Source organism: Antechinus flavipes, chromosome 2 (genome assembly GCF_016432865.1).
Source record: "Antechinus flavipes isolate AdamAnt ecotype Samford, QLD, Australia chromosome 2, AdamAnt_v2, whole genome shotgun sequence".
Taxonomy (NCBI): Eukaryota; Metazoa; Chordata; class Mammalia; order Dasyuromorphia; family Dasyuridae; genus Antechinus; species Antechinus flavipes.
In genome coordinates this window covers 200,512,145-200,529,455 of record NC_067399.1, presented here as the reverse complement: position 1 = coordinate 200,529,455, position 17,311 = coordinate 200,512,145, and the positions used below count along the sequence as shown (strand labels likewise).

Here is a 17,311-nt window from a genome sequence, read left to right as displayed (position 1 = left end):
GCAATTTTTTTTCATAGCTCCTATCTCTTCCTTTTCCCTAAAAATGTTCTGAGTAAGCTACTGTTATAAATTTCCACTTAGTCTTTGAAAGATATAAAAACTTCTTCAAATTAAACCTTCAAATACAAAAACAGTTAACTTGTTCCCATGAAATCTTCTCTACCCCATACTCCATCAGCATTTTGGGATGTTGCAGGGCTAAGAAGTGAAAATATAGTTATCAGAAGTCTTCCTTTCCATTTTTTTCAAATGTTGGTACAAGCAGAAGAAGGAATAAGTGATTATTAATTAGCTGGAAGATATGAAGGAAAACCAGGAGGTGGATAGTGTAAGATGCAAATACTTTCAAGAGTTGAGATGCTGGCCTGAAGATTGTGAATATGGCAGCACATACCTAGGAATAGTAGTGGTAATTATGAAAAGGAAGAGATAGGAGCTATGAAAAAAAATGCTACAAAATAGAAACCTAAATAGAAAAGTGAAACTTAAAGATATATTTAGCTTTGCTGTAGAGGAATTCAGAGGGAGGATTACAGGTAGGTAAAGTAGTCCAGTCACAAGGTAGTTTCCTGACTAGTAACTCAAATTCTTAGACTATGGGGGGAATATATGTCTTATATCTTCAGGATCAAACATCTTGGATCTATCATAAATTACACAGCTCATAGATCTGTCCTTACCATAGCCATCAGTGATCATATTTACTAGTTAAGGAGCAGCAATTCTCCACCTGTGTCACTTTGTGATTATTCACTATTTAAGTTTCCATTATAGTAATACCTATGATTCAAAACCAAGCCATGACTGGCTTGTACATTAGGTTAAAACAAAGTGGTTAATGGCCTCCTTTTCAGTATCTTTTTCATATTACAGGATCATAGAATGAGACAGAAAGAATTTTAAATATTATGTAATTCAAATGACTTGTTTTATAGAAGAGGAAACTGAGGCTAAAAAAGTTAACATAATCACAGAAATAATCCACAAAGCCAGGATTAAACAATCAACCAACCAGCAAACAGTTATTAAGAACCTACTCTTTGCTGGGATATACAAAGACTTAAATGAAGCACTCCTTAACCTCAAGGAATTTGTTTTTATAACATATACAAATGTGCAAAATAAAGATAAGCAATAAATATACATAAACAAGTTGTTTATTATTATTATTTGGTGAGGGAAGTGGAAGTACTAGTAACTGGAAGAATCAGGAAAGATCTTATGTAGAAAATATTATTTAAGCTCAATTTTAAAGGAAATTAGGGATTCTAAACTTATCTCTTTAACTTCTAAAGCATGCTAGTCTCCAACACAACATACTGCTTTCTATTTTGCTAGCCATATAGAACTTATTTACTATTTTATTTATATTTACTAGCTATATGATTCTAGGAAAGTACTATCTGCTTTAGTTTTCTCAACTCTGAAAGGGGAATAATGATAGCACATACCTTCATGGTTATTGTAAATATCAAATGAGACACTACATGTGAAGTGCTATATAAATATAATTGCTAGTATTATTATTGTTATCATCATTGTTGTTATTATCATCATACAGTCAAGTACATTCCTGGAATTGTCAGCATTACTGCTGCTACAGAATTTATAGGCTTTAAAAACGAGGCAGGATGGTATAATGGAAAAGAGCTGGACTAAGCTAATAAGACTTGGGCTCAAACTTGGCCTCTACTACTGGTTGTGTGACCTTGGAAAAGTCATCTAACCTCTATCAGTGCTTTAAATTGCAGAAAACATGCTGCCCTTCAATGATAGAAATCACAGGTGAAGGCTCTGTAACTTAAGTGAGTAATGAGTTTGGCCTGTTGGCTCTAGTATTTCAAAGAGAAGAAAATCTAAACAATGATGTCAATGCCTATAAACTAACACTAATTAATGAACTATTTAAATTCAGCAGACATTTTTCAAGAGCCTAGCATATAAAAAAGAGGCTCCAGTAAAAATAGGAAAATCAGCAAGAATTGCTTACATTTGTATATTGTTTTAAAATTTGCAAAGTATTTTTCTCACAAGAACTCTGTGAGGCAGATTCAGGTATTATTCCCATTTTATAGATGAGGAAACTGAAGCTCAGACCAGAAGTAAACAGTGACCAAGGCAGGGCTTTAACTAGGTCTTTAGACCCCCAACTTTAATGTTCTTTACATTGTACCTTAGGGCCTGACATAAGAGTCTTTAATCTCGAGGATGTTACAATCCACTGAGGTGAAGAGGAGGGGAGAAGGGGAGAAGGCTGGTTATCAATCATTCATCATAAATTAAGAGTCTAGAGAGGAACTTTTTTAATTCCCTAGTTTTACAGATTAGGAAACTGAGACCTAGGGAGATAAAATTTATAGGATCATATATTTTTAACTAAAAGAAATTTCAGAGGTCATCAAGTACACCTCCTCTTGAAGATAAGATGAGGAAACTAAGGCCAAGATAAATTAAATAAATGCCCAAGATCATATTAGTAATAAGTGTTAGGGCCAGTATGTGAACTCACTTCCTCTGACTCCAAATAGGATTCTTATACAAGTTTTGATACTAGAGCCTTTCCCTTCCAAATTACAGGCTTTTAGCCAATCAGGTCCAGAAATTTCACCTCCGAGCCTAGCAGCTCAAAGCAGCATCCCAAGACGGTACTTAGAAACCACAGTATCCTCCAGCCCCACCCACTTCAGGCTTCCAGGCAACCTAGCTAGGCCTAGGCCCTTGGCTTTCATTGTTTTCTGCTCCGTTTCTATAACAGGGTTCAAACAGAAAAAAAAAAAAAAAAAAAAAAAAAAAAAACTCAGCAGCCCCTCTGCCCCTCGCCCGCTTCTCTGTCGCAAGGAAAGGGCGGCTGAGGCTTCTGCAGTCAGGGACGTCCCTGGGCGCTGACCGCGCGGCCCCTGCTGTGCCCAGCCCCCGCCCATCTCCGAGCTTTCGTTTCTTCGCGAGCTGTGCCCGCTCTGGGGCCTCCTCCCCCCGCCCCACAACCTTAGTCCCATCTCTAGGTTTCGTTTCTGGGTCCGTTTCCTCTTTCCTATCCTGATCTCACCCCTTGGGGCGGGGCCTGCGGCCCCTAGATATGGCCTGTTTCCCTCGCCTGGGAAATTACATTGTCCGCTTCTTGGAGAGGATGCGGCCGTCGTCGCAGGTGCCAGCCGTTCGCCGCCAGGCCACTGCTGTGAACCCGCTTGACCTGGCCCGGGACCGCTTCTTCCTCTTGGAGCTGCCAGACTCTGGTCTAGCTAACTTCACCCTCTGCGGAGACTACGGTGACGGCGGCACAGACTGGAGCGCCTTGGCCGCCAGAGATCCCCGGCTAGAGGCGTTCCTCCTCGCGCCCGGGCGCACCTACTCGCTGTGCGTGCCCGCAGTCCCGGGTTCGGGCTACCGGGGCCGGATCCTAGCTGCGCGCCTGCACCACCACCTGCTACAGCAACTTAGCCGGGGCCCTTTCCGGAAGTGCGAGCTGCGGCGCCTCCTCTGTTACTCCCCTGACGGCCGGTCCGGGATCACGGAGAAGGGCTTCATCCTGTGGGATCCCCACGACTGCTTGGAGATCCAGCGTGCCCTGCAGGGCCTGCTGTTTGCTTGCGAAGATCCAAGACCACTTCTGGGCGTGTTCAAAGCTGACAAGAGTGGCCTGCTGTGGCAGAGGCTGTGGGAACTGCCAGGAGTGGTAGGAGATAAAGGGGGGAGATTTCGAGTGGTGCCCATAGAAGAGCCCCCTGTGCACCCTTTAGTGCCAGAACTGCCCATCACTGTGGTGTTTCCCAATCTGGAAGAAACCCGAAAGGTTTTTGAGGAGGTAAGAATTCAGCAGCAAGTGCTGTCCTCAATGGAAAAAAAAATCCTAGGGTTGAAGGCTTCATAGGATCATAAATTTAGAAGTGGAGAGGACCACAAGAAAAACGTTCTCGTTTTACAAATACAGAATACAGATTTCCTTATATGTAAAGAAAGCCCACACATAGGTGTATATGTACATATGTGTGTGTGTGTGTGTGTGCATAATATACGTATATACATTTATATTAACGGAAGTTTACATGGCTTTGCCAAAACTTGCTATTGGAACCTAGAACCTCTAATGCCAAATTCATCACTGTTTTTCAGTTTTCTAGAAATCATCAAATCCAGCATCCTTATTTTACAGGTGAGAAAATAGGTCCAGAGAGGTTATCTTTGAGGCAGTTGTCATTGTTGTTGTTGTTGCTCCTACAGTTCAATCTTATTCAACTCAGTGATCCCATTTTGGGTTTTCTTGGCAAAGATACTGGAGTAGTTGTTATTTTCTTCTCCACCTCATTTTACAGATGGGGAAACTGAGCCAAACAGAAATAAGTGACTTTTCCAAGGCCATACAAATAGTACAAGTCTGAGACAAGAGTTGAACTCAGTCAGATCTTCCTGACTCCAGGCCTGGCACTCCATCCATTTCACAACTTAGCTGCCTTAGAGGTCATAAGAAAATAAATTTAGGTATAGAAAGGACTTGTTGGTAAACTACTCAAGCCTTATCTGGGGTGTGTGTGTGTAGGAAGAAAAAGAGATAAAATGATTTATCTCCTGTCATGAAGACATGTATCCTACTAATAGATAGTAAGTTACAGAGGCTGAATTCCAACCCAGCTCCTCTGACGCTTAGTACACTTTTCTCCTTAATGTGATTTGTCCTTTTATCTACCTTCTTAACTAGATTTTCCCCAGAAGCTTGTTGCATCTTATTTTTTCCTTGTTTTTGTTTTTATCTGTAACTGATTCCTGCAGAAGGATGCTATATTTGGGGAGAATGAGAACTCTTTGTTGGTCACATCTATGAGAAATGAATGCTCTGGAGACTTGTACTCTAAATAATAGTCTAGTGGTAATTGGTTTTGTGACTTTAGGCCAGTTCCAAGACCTCTGTATATTACTATGAGGGACTATTGAAATCTCAAAGGACCATAGAATTAAAATATGGAACTGAAAGTAATTTAAGATTAATTAATCCAGTTTTCCAAATTAAAAAACATGGAGGGAAAATGATCTGCTGAAAGTATGCCCCTTTCCACTACACTTCCATCATGGAGATACTGTGAGAGATGAGCTGAGTTAACATGGAAAGGTATTCCTGAAAAAGATGTTCTGCTATTAAGATTACATTATTCATGGTACCATTCTTTGTATCATAGTGTTAACAGAAAGAATATCTCTTAAAATACTTAGTATAACAGCTTACAACATTGAGGAATCACCAAATGTTTGGGAGTGTACTTAATATGGGCCTCAATTAGTTAGACTTTGTGCTTATTGTGATCTTGGTTAATTTATTTCACTTTTTTGAGATTACTTCTTCAGTAAAATGATGTTAGTAATATAGTAATAAGCTTACAGGAATGTTTGTGATGATCCAAAGGAGAAAAGTCACATAGAATATTTTATGACTAAAGCCTTTTTATTATCATCAACCAATTGATCAACCAGCAAGTATTTATTAAATGTCTATTATGTCCTTGGGGGTAGCTAGATGGTGCAGTAGATAGAATGTTGGGCCTGGAGTCAGAAAAATCTGAATTCAAATTCAGCCTCAGACAATATCCAGTCATTTCACCCCATTTGCCTCAATTTCCTCATCTGTAAAATGAGCTGGAGAAGAAAATGGCAAACTACTCCAGTATTTTTTGCCAAGAAAACCCTAAATAAGATCATGAAAAACTGAATGTAACTGAACAACAACAAATTATGTTCCTAGCACTGTACTGAATGCTGGTGATAGAAATACAAAGAATGAAGCAATACTTGGATGTAGCTTGCATTTGCATGGGGGAACCCTTCAAATACACACACACACACACACACACACACACACACACACATAACATGCATACAAATATACTGAATAAATATAAAGAGAATAAATGCAAATAAATAGTAGTAGTTAATGATTAAATAAAATTTAAATAAAACATCAAAGGATCTAGAGGTGGAAATAACTTTAAATATAATTTCATCCAAGTCTCTGAATTAACAGGAGGAAACTGAGGTCCAGTGAAATTAAGTAATCTGCCCAAGATTTAATGGATAGAAACAAACAGAGCTATGAGATTTAAATGTTGGGTATCTGACTCCAGAATTACCAACTGATCTTTTTTTCCTGTGCCATGCAAATGCTTTTATTTTTCGTATTTTTATTATCTATTGTTGTTGTTCATTCTTTCTTTTCAAGGATTAACAGTTTCCTTTAGAGAGAAAGGTAACAATGCTAACTTTAAGAGTAATGTTTCTCTCTCTAAAAGAACTATTTCCAGATGAAGAATCAGTCTGAAGGATATCAAAGAAACAAACCCATTCTAGACATGATTTGTACCTAATGTTGGGATAGTAAGCTTCAAGGTAGGTCTTTTCCTCTTCAAGGATATTCCTGGAAATTTGATGCATTTGATGATAATAGATTTGATCAACGAGATTCCCATTATCATAGCATTTCCATTTCTGAAGATATATTTTTCAAGTAGATAGTAGAAGTGCCTCCTTCCTGTTCTTCAGATGGGAACACTGAGACATACAGATATAAAGTTTTTTCCCCAAGTCACAGAGTCAGTGAGGGCCACAACCCAAGTATCCCGAACCTATTTAGAACTTTATCCAGCTCTTCATTATAAACATCTAAAGTTTTTTTTTAATGTTTGCTTGGATTTATTTCATAATTGCTGAAAGAAAAAGCCATTCAAAATGGATACAAATAATCCTAAAAGGAAATTAGAAAAAACAAAATAAAATAGAAGAGAGGGTAGGAGGACTTTATGCAGTAGTAATCTACAAAGCTGAGAGTTTTCTCAATGAACTTCCTTCTCACAAGAGCTAAAACATCACTCATGTTACGTAATTAATAATAATAATTAAACAGTAGTAGGAGATTTTGATTCATTACAGGAAAAACTTTCTTCTAAACCTTTCAACAACCAGAGTTGCAATTACAGCTTTCAGTGCCCCAGTTTGATTGTTATCCTCAAGTATGGATATGATACAACATCAAGAGTAAGGAAATATTACATCATCATCATCATCATAATCATTTAGAAAGAACAGAACTCCAAATGTGTGTTGTGCTTCAAAGTTATACACCTTGAAGGCTGTACATAGAATATTTTGAAACTCCTATATAGTAGTTTCATAAATAAAAGCTCTTAACTATAGCCAGAAAAAGATCTTAGAGTCAGTCCCTTAATTTAAAATAGATTTAAATTATGAACACATATGAAAATATAAACATATCATCATCAATAAACAAACATTTTGGAACACTATGAAAAATGAAAAAGACATTGTGTATGAAACTTATCTTCTATTATGTACTTTATATAGCTATACATATATGTAAATGTGTATATGTAATCTATCTGTCTATCTATCTACCTATCTATCAATGGAGAGAGGCAAACAATCAGGATTACATGACTTGCCCAGGGTCACACAGTAAGTTTGCAATATATTTTTAAAAGATGTGTGTTAAATTAACATGATAAAAGCAAATTTGCTATTTATTTGAATTACTAAGTGAACTTGTTCATTTTTACAGAGGAAGAAATTGAGCCTTAGAGACATGAAGTGAGTTGACCAAGTTCAACCAAAAATTAGTGGAAAAGATAGGAACAAACAATTCTCACATTATCCCAACTTGCCTGGGTGGCTTTTTTTTTTTTTTAGAATTACAGTACAGTAATAATAGTGGCAATTCATATTCCTGTGATGCCTAGAAGTTGACAAAGGCTTTCCTCAATACTTACTACTATTTCACAAGAAAAAGCCGAGATTTAAATCTGTGTCTTTTCCTCGGTCTCACAAGTAGCAAATATCAGGACCAAAATTCAAACAAATTTCTAAAGGTTATGATGTAGTGGAAAGAATGCTGCATTTGGAATCAAATCTCTTGACTCCTATTATCTGTTTGACACATATTAGTTATGTGATAGCCTTGCTGAAACTCAACTTTCTCATCAGTATGATGGGTGGAATAATAGCTGTATTAACACTTACAACTATTATTATACCCATCATATTGATGAGAAAGTTGAGGTATATGAGGTATTGAGGGAGGTCTGGTTTCTCTGATGGAAGGGCTTGCCAAGTCCTTTTCAGGATTGCTCATCTACTTTTGCTGACTAATTGATTACCCAAATCTCAACTGTGGCTCCAAGGAACTGTAACAGTACAGTAGTTACGTCCCAGTAAAACCATTTTGATAGATGGGCTAAATCAGGTTAAGGGTAACTGACAGGCTTCAAACCAGTTAATGAGTTAGGTCACTTCAAATATGTCAGGACTTGCCCTCAGAGGACTGGGTAGATGAGAACAATTTGTTCCATTGGCCATGAAGGAGACTTAAACAGTATTTTGGAATACTTTGAGCTTGGTCAGACAACAAAGATGCCAGGGTCATACACAGCATGTTGGCCCATCACCATTTCTTAATGTTCTCTTGCTATTGGACTTCAATGACTCTGGAAGATGGAGTGAGGCTGATGACTGTGTAATTCTGACTCATTTAAATCCAATTCATTGGCAAATCAAGATATCACAAACAACATTATTCTTTAGGGTGCTTATAATTTTGCACTATTCATTTTTAGCCATTTTGTTGTTATTTACATTTATTTTGCTGTTGTCATTGTGCATATTATTTTTTTATATTTTCCTCTGCATATCCTTTCAGAACTCTTCATTTCCTGCCTTTTTACTATCATATTAATTTCTTTCTGAAATATTCTATAATGTCCACGTACCACAGTTTATTTAAGCCACCATCAATCTTTGGATATCTCTCTTATTTACATTTATCTACTTCTGGAAAAAAAATGCTACCACAAATATTTTAGGATACATAGAATTTTTTGTATCATTGATCTCTTTGGCATAAAGGCCTTGCAAAGAAATCTTTGGGTTCAAGAACATGAACATTTTAGGAATTTTCTTTGTATAATTCACATTTGCATTCCAGAATGGTTGGATTAATTCTGCCCATTGTTACTTATGTATTCTTGATCTTCATGGGTTTAGACAATGTGGTCCTAATAGATTTAAAACATTATCTTTACAGTGTATACCTTTCATTCCTGAAGCAAAGGAGATCCTTAACTTGGTGGATAAATGCCCGAAGAAGATCCAGAAGGGAAAATTCCCTGTCATTGTTATTGAGGGTTTGGATGCTACTGGTGAGAGATTATTTCTTCATTCATAAGTTACAATAATAATTATGGAATTTGAGTTCATTTAAAATTCAGCAAGTGTTTGTTAAGTAATTCCATAAATAGGCTCTAGGGATGCAAAGATGAAAAATGACATAGTTCATTTTAATTTTTGTGCTATGCCTAATCCTAATGAATAAGACATTCTTTTATCTTGTATATGAAATACAGGAAAAACTACAGTGACTGAAAAGGTGTCAAAAGCATTGAAGGCTGTTTTCCTAAAATCACCTCCAGCCTGTGTCAGCCAGTGGAGAAAAATATTTGATGATGAACCAACAATCATCAGGCGGGCATATTATTCTTTGGGAAATTATATCATGGCTTCTGAAATAGCTAAACAATCTACACAGGCTCCTGTGATTATAGACAGGTAGGTATAGAGATATCTTTACTTTACATATCTTCTTTATTTTTATGAATTTTTGTTTATGGATGGCATTTTTAAAGAAATAAAAAAATACAATTCACTTATGTATAGGCGTTTAAGGTTTATAAATTGCTCTCTACTCAGTAACCTAGTGAGGTATAATGAGTACAAAGAAGATAAAGTAGTATTAAGAGATTTTGAATGAATTACCCCTGAGAGCTCTTCTCATTCTCATTCTATGAATTATCCCCATTATACAGATAAAGCAAACTAAACTTTTCAAAGAAATGAAATGACCTGTCATTCCATTTCCCATAATTCCTAAATGTCAGAACCCCCAAATTTAAGTTATTAGCACCATACAAAATTATATCATTATCATGGGTTGCATTTATATAAGGCTTTAAGGTTTACAAAGCACTTTACAAATATTATTTTTGTTGATCCTTACAACAACCCTGTGACATATGTACTATCATTCTTCATTGTACAGATGAGGAAACTGAGACAAAATAAGGTTGAATAACTTACCACATACTTCGTAAATATCAGGGCTGGATTTGAAATCAGATCTTTGTGATTGCAGGTCCAAATGCTTTATCCATTGTTCCATCTAGCTGTCTTTATACTCTAAGGATGATGGTCTAACCTTTGATGTAAGGTAGGATTTGCTGTTCAGGTAGACATTTAATCAGAGTATGTCCTAAGCAACATTTTTTTTTTTTTTACTTATCCTAAAAGGAACTGAAAGTGTGAAAAGAATGAGGCATCATTAGGCTTTAGACTTTATGATTTGTAACACCATTCTCAATTCCCTAGATAGAGTTTCTTAGCTAGCTGATTTCCATAGATTATATTACTGCTGCATATCTTTGCCATCTGTAATCAGCAAAGTTAATCAACAATTATTATGTGTCACCTTTTTGCTAGGGAATTAAAAATAAAGAAAAATATAATCCCTATTTTCAAAAAGGTTTTAGTCTAGTTGGGGAGACAACATATAAATAGTCTCATGCAAACAAGATATATCCAGAATAAATTAGAGAGGGGGGTAATCTCAGAGGGAAAACACTGAGATTAAGGAAGACCAAGAGGTTTCTTGAAGAAGATGGGGACTTTAGCTGAGATTGAAACTGCTTCCTGTGAAGTTACTAATGTTTTCTCAGTTGACAAATCTAATGGCTTTTTTTTCAATCTACATCCTTCTTGACTGTTGTGCAGCCCTTAAAACTATCATCCTCTTCTCTGATACTCTTCTTTCTAAGGTTTTGTGATTATATTTTCTCCTGATTCTCCTCTTATATTTGACTGTTTCTCCTAAGTCTCCTTTGCTAGACCTCCACCCATGTCATTCCCACTACTTCTGGGTATCCCAAAAGGGCTTTGTCCTGAGCCTTTTTCTTTTTCTCACTTATATACTTTTACTTGGTGATTTCATTAATTTCCATGGATTCAATAATCATTTCTACATTGATGATTATCAGAACTACTTATCTAGCCCTAACTTTTCTGCTGACATTCCATTCTTGCATCTTTGGCTGCTTCTTGGACATCTGGAACTAGATATTTCAGAGATTTCTTAAACTCAATATGTCCAAATCCAAATTCATTATCTTTCCTTTCAAAACCTTTCCAGACCTTCATATTCCTATTGAGGGTACCACTGTCCTTCCATTTATCCAGGCTTGTAACTTAGATATCATTCTTGATCCCTCACTATCTCTGTATTCAGTCTGATAGCATGGTCTTTGTATTTTTAAGCACTGTTTTTTTTTTTTTAAGTAGCGTTTTTATTTTCAAAATACATGTAAAGATAGTTTTCATCATTCACCCTTGCAAAATCTTGTGTTCTAAATTCTTCCCCTCACTTTCTTCCTAGACAGTAAGTAATCCAATATATGTTAAACATGTGCAATTCTTCTATACATAGTTTCACATTTATTATGCTGTACAAGAAAAATCAGATCAAAAAGAAAAAAATGAGAAAGAAAAAACAAGCATACAACAACAAATAAGTTGAAAATACTATGTTATGATCCACATTAAGTCCCCATAGTCCTCTTTCTGGATACAGAAATCATTCATTGACTGTGATTGTTGTTCAAACAAGAAACTCCATCTTCCAGCTCCAGATGTTTTCATTGGCTATCTATCATTCATAGAATGTTCTCTCTTCATGTTTGCCTTCTGTCTTCTTTAAAGTTCCAGCTAAAATTCCACCTTCTCCATCAGTGATATAAAACTCTATAGAAGGTGGAATGGCCCTTTAATGTCTACATAAGGAACCTTGTGGGCCACATATTGACTTTGCTTTAAAATATAATATTGTTTGTGTTTTAATATATTTTATTTATTTAGTTAAATATATCCCAATTATATTTTAATCTATTCTGGCTATATCTAGAATATTTTGGGCAGCATGGGCCCCAAGTTTGTCATTCAGTATCTGTTCAGTTTTCATTTCTGGACTTCTGATAATTTAGTTATTTAAAGAGATAAAAATGTCATCTTGTCAAATGAAAAGAAATCATTTATTATTGTTGCCTGTGCAGTTTATGTTCCTATTCAGAGAGTCTAATGAAATTCATTTTGTTCTTCAAAATGGGAAGGACACCATGACCCAATTGAAAAACAAAAGGGACAAAATTAATCTTGAACATAGAAGTGATTAAGGTGCACAACTGAAAAATCTCAATTTTTAAACCAACATTTTATGCCAAAGGATTAAAAGAAAGTTTATTAAAATCAATAATGCTGACCTTGGAAGTCATTTAGTCCGGCTTCCCATCAAGTTCAGTTTTTGTGAAGGAAGTCCAGGTCCAGTGCTTATAACACTCTACACAAATCATTTAGCATTTGCTGCCCAAATATTTCACATAATAGGAAACTTACTATTTCTTGTATCTTTCCAGGTACTGGCACAGCACAGCTGCTTATGCAATTGCCACTGAGATAAGTGGCCTTCCCCACCACCTACCTCCAGCTCATCACTCTGTTTATCAGTGGCCCCAGGACTTGCTCAGACCTGATATTGTACTGCTGCTAACTGTGAATCCTGAAGAGAGGATTCATAGGATTCAGGGACGTGGGATGCATAAGACAAAAGAAGAAGTTGAATTGGAAAACAACAAGTTATTTCGTGAAAAGTATGTTCTAATTTTATGGCATGATTAATTGAGGCTGGGAGCCAGGAATGGGAGAAATGTATTTTCTTCAAGGTCAGGGGTCCCTGGCAGTTTCATTCATCAGGATAAAGTGATTCCAATAAGTTAGAAAAGCCAGCTAGATGGAAAGGCAGTGTGAGGGAGAGAAGACATGAAATGAGGATTCCAAATTATAATAGTCAAGCCGCTTTACTAAAATTCATTTCAGCAAATTTTATTAAGAAAAAATTAATAATGATAATAGTATTAGTAATAATTTACATATCATTTTAAGGCTTACAAAGCACTTTACCAATATTATTTCATTTGATCCTTACTGTTGTAAGGGTTATTACCTTGAGAGTTAGAGATTTTTGTTATTTCCATTTTACAGGTAAGATAGCTAAGGCAGGCATAACTTAAGTGACTTGCCCTAGATCACAAAGCTAGTAAGTATCTGGAGTCAAATTTGAACTTAGGACTTCTTGATAACAAGTCCACCATCCTATTGACTACACCACCTCACTGTATCTACTGTAAATCATACACTGAGCTAAGCAATATGAATGAGGAAAATAAAACAGTTACTGCCCTCAAGGAGATTGCATTCTTCTGGGGGGCACAAAATTCCTGAACATGTAAATACATTGTAATTTGATAAAGAAGGTGAAAAGCTTCAAATTCCAAGCAAAGAAATTTAATATTTTATCCTGGGGAACAATGGAATGGATGGAAGGAAGAGGGAAGGTTTCAAGAAGGGGGCGGTACTTGAGCTAATTGCTGAATAAAAAAGTAGAGTTCCTCTGAGAAGAGGAACAGAGAAGGGAAAAAGGAATTCTAGAATTAGCCAGTGGTTTGTATAAAATCTCTCTGAGGTGAGAATTAAATCAAAAATCCAGAAAATAGCTACCCTTATAGTGTGTCTTACATGCAGAGTATCATTTGAAATAAATCTGGAAAGGTGAGTTGGAGCTTGATCATGGACAACTTTAATATTGAAGTTGAAGCGTTTGTGTTTTATTTTTGAGGCTAGTAAATGTATTAGAATTAAGCTGAATTATGGTGAGGAGAGGAAAACACAAAACCAACTTTGGAGTGTAAAAAAGAAATGATCAAGAATAAGAATATTCTGAAGCCCAAATCTCAATTTATCTTTGTGTGCCTCCTACTGGTCTCCGGCTCCTTCTCTGGGTCTCTGAGAGTTCTGCATAACTATTGCAATTAATATCCTTCATATGCTGTTGTTGATCATGGCTCAATACATTCCCTTTCTGAATCTTGTCTTTTCCTCCTCCCATCCCCCACTCTTCACAATATAAATTCCACAGCAGTCACCCTCCATCTAACCTGGAAATACTCATCCAATCACCACTTCAATTTTTTAGAACTAGCTAAAGGGCTTTACATATATCTCAGTTGATGTTCACAACTCTCAGAGATAGGAAATAGCTACTAGTAGAATTTGTCCAGAATGCAGATGAGGAATCTGAGGTAGACAGAAGTTTAATGACATGGTCAGGTTCATATTGCTAGTATAATGTCTGAGACTGGATTTAAACTTAAATCTTGCTGACTTCATGCCCAACACTATCCACTGTGCCACCTAAAAATGTTATGTGAATCAGATGAATGATTTGTGGCTTCACTAACCAATTTAAAATATTCCTTTCTTGCCACCACTCCCATATATGTGTTGTCTTCCCTTTTTTAGAATATAAACATCACAATAGCAGGAATGGCCTTCTTTTTGTATATTTACCTTCAGATCTTTGCTCGGTGTGTGGCACATCATTTTCATTCATAGGTAAGACTAGGAAATTGAAAATGAAAGAAATTTGGATTTGGGCAAAATACTTAAATTGTATGTCCTCAGTTACATTGCAGCATGGATTTAGAGCTGGATTCTAGTCTACCTTGTCTAACACCTTCATTTTATTCATAAAGAAAATGAAACCTAGAGAAACAGAATGACTCTCTTAAGATCACAGAATCAGTATGTAGCAGAACTAGGATTCATATTCAGATCTAACTCCAAATCCATTGTACCTGGATTACAGTAAATTTAAGGCACCATAGTGCCTTAAATATTTCTATAACTATAAAACAAGGGATTGAATTTAGGGGTTCTCTAAATTTTCTCCTATCTCTAAATCATATGAGCATGTAAACAGGGATGAGAAAACAAGATGATCATTAAAACTGTTTGAGTTTTAGTATTACAGGATTTATATGGTGTTCCCATCTGACTAGAACCAGTCACTGTTGCTTTTGCCCTACAGAGGAACGTAGAAAATTTTCTATGAGAAAGTTACGTTGTATCCCATTCTCCTTCACCCTCCTGTGAATACAAGTGGGTTGGAAGATCAGACAGAACAGAACTGGTTAGTGTGTGTATTCAGGAAGCCCTATGTTGTGGGGCAAGGCAAGAGATAAAGAAAGGGAAATACAGATAACCAATTAAAAGCATTTTTAGTACATAACATATGTCAGGACATTATGGTAAGGATCCAAAGAAAGAAAGGATTTCTGCTTTTGAGGACGTTTCAGTCTACACAACAAGTTAAAATACAAAGGTGTCAATAAAATCTGACAATGGCCATCCTTGTAATGGAGGCGGTAATGGGTACTCAAAAGTTTTTACTGTTGAAGCATGTATCTTCCTACTTGCAGGGTCTTAAAGAATAACCCCTTTCTTGCCCCTCCCAACCCCCAACAAACAACCATATGTTAATTTATAACCTGACTAACCAACTTTGTAAAGTTTCATTACCAGAAAATTTACCACCAGGTAGTGACATTTTCCAACTCTACAAGTTACAATGGACAGAGAGGAGCTGTACATTGGGTACTGTGCTTGAAGTTAGTTGAAAACTATCTGTCCATTGACAAGTCATCTAACCTGAGATGACAGTTACTTTATACATAAAATGAGGTAAATAATACCTCATAGCACTTACCTTCTGGTAACTCTCAAATGTATCTTACATTACGAGCCTGAAAGCTCTGTGTGCGTATAGGTGTGTTTGTGTAGACATATACACACATACATAAAGGGCAGCTCGGTGGTAAAGTGGATGGAGTACCAGAACTGGAATCAGAAAATTCATCTTCCTGTATTTAAATCTGGCCCCAGACACTAGTTGTGACCCTGGGAAAGTCACTGAATCCCATTTGCTATAAAACAAAATGGAGAAGGAAATGACAAATCATTCTAGTAACTTCTTTGCCAAGAAAACCCCTTATTGGGGTCATGAAGGTTACATATGGCTGAAAAAATTACTGGAAAACAACATATATGACCAAACATACAGATGTGGATTTGTATCATGTGTACACTTATACACATATATAAACATGTGTCTGTAAATATATGTGTACACATACATGCATACATGTATAATATGAAATATCATAATATCATAACCTTTTTGTATTAAAACTTGTGGCAATTAAGACCTGCATTGGTGGAAAGGGCACTGTGGCCATTAAAATGATGACTCTATGAAATATTCCAAGAGATGGATTACTGAAGTAAGTTGGTATAAAGAGTGATATAAAAGTGAGACAAAGGTAATGTAGCCCAGAATTGTGCAGTCTCTAGTTATTGGTTTAAATGAACCCTATTTAGTTTTGTCAAGATTATCCACTTTTCCTTCTTATTCTTTTTAGGGTGGAAATATCCTATCAGAGGATGGAGAATCCTTCCTGTCATACGGTGGATGCTAACCCCAACAGAAAAATTGTCATCGCAACTGTTTTAAATATAATTAGAAACTATTTTGCCTCATTGTAGTCACTCCTGGGAGGTGACAGATTTTACCTAATAACACACTAATAAAGGTCACCCCAGAATATATCCTGCTATTTTTCTAGATCCCTTTTAGATACTTAAAGTAGAAGGAAAAGATGGAACTTAATATGTACCATACACACATGGACATGGGGCTAAAAGACCTATGTTCAAATCCTACCTCTGATACCTACTACATGTGGAATTCTGGGAAAGTCATTTAACTGCCCTGGGCCTCAGTTTCCCAATTTATAACATGAAAGGTTGGGACTCAGTCTCAAATGTCTGTTCAAGTTTTAGACTTATGATCCTAATATCTATGTGTCAGGTACAAGGTAATGGCAAGAGCATAATATTTGAAGTCAGAGAACTTTGGTGTGAATTCTGACTCTGCTACTTAGTAACTGAGATTGTGAGCATATTGCTTCCACTACTCTGTCCTCTAAGTTCCCTTCCAATTCTACATCCTGTGATCCTGTTTTATGTATGTGTGCAGAAACACACGTGTATTTGTCATACATATATATGCATGCAGGTACACATACAAAAATATGTATGTGCACTGCATGTATATGTGAATATATATATATATATATATATATATATATATATATATATATATATATATATATGTATCCCAAGCATTCCCCTCTGGATAATGCGTGCATTATATAAGATATTATTTATCCAGATATTCTCTTCCAGATCATGATAGGATGTCCTCTAGCAGTGGATTAATAAAGGAACTATTTTCCTGTCTTCTTTATTAAAAAAAAAAAATTCTGGA

The 17,311-nt window shown here is 36.2% G+C and overlaps 1 protein-coding gene across 1 annotated transcript; it reads left to right on the top strand.

Annotated features, from left to right (window-relative positions):
• The first annotated feature begins 954 nt into the window (after positions 1 to 954).
• Positions 955 to 16,590, top strand: CMPK2 (cytidine/uridine monophosphate kinase 2). The gene is made up of 5 exons (XM_051976067.1): positions 955 to 3,802; positions 9,074 to 9,188; positions 9,393 to 9,594; positions 12,504 to 12,737; positions 16,404 to 16,590. The coding sequence occupies exons 1-5, from the start codon at positions 3,077 to 3,079 to the stop codon at positions 16,525 to 16,527; spliced, it is 1,401 nt and encodes a 466-aa protein (XP_051832027.1). The 5' UTR covers positions 955 to 3,076; the 3' UTR covers positions 16,528 to 16,590.
• Positions 16,591 to 17,311: the final 721 nt, after the last annotated feature.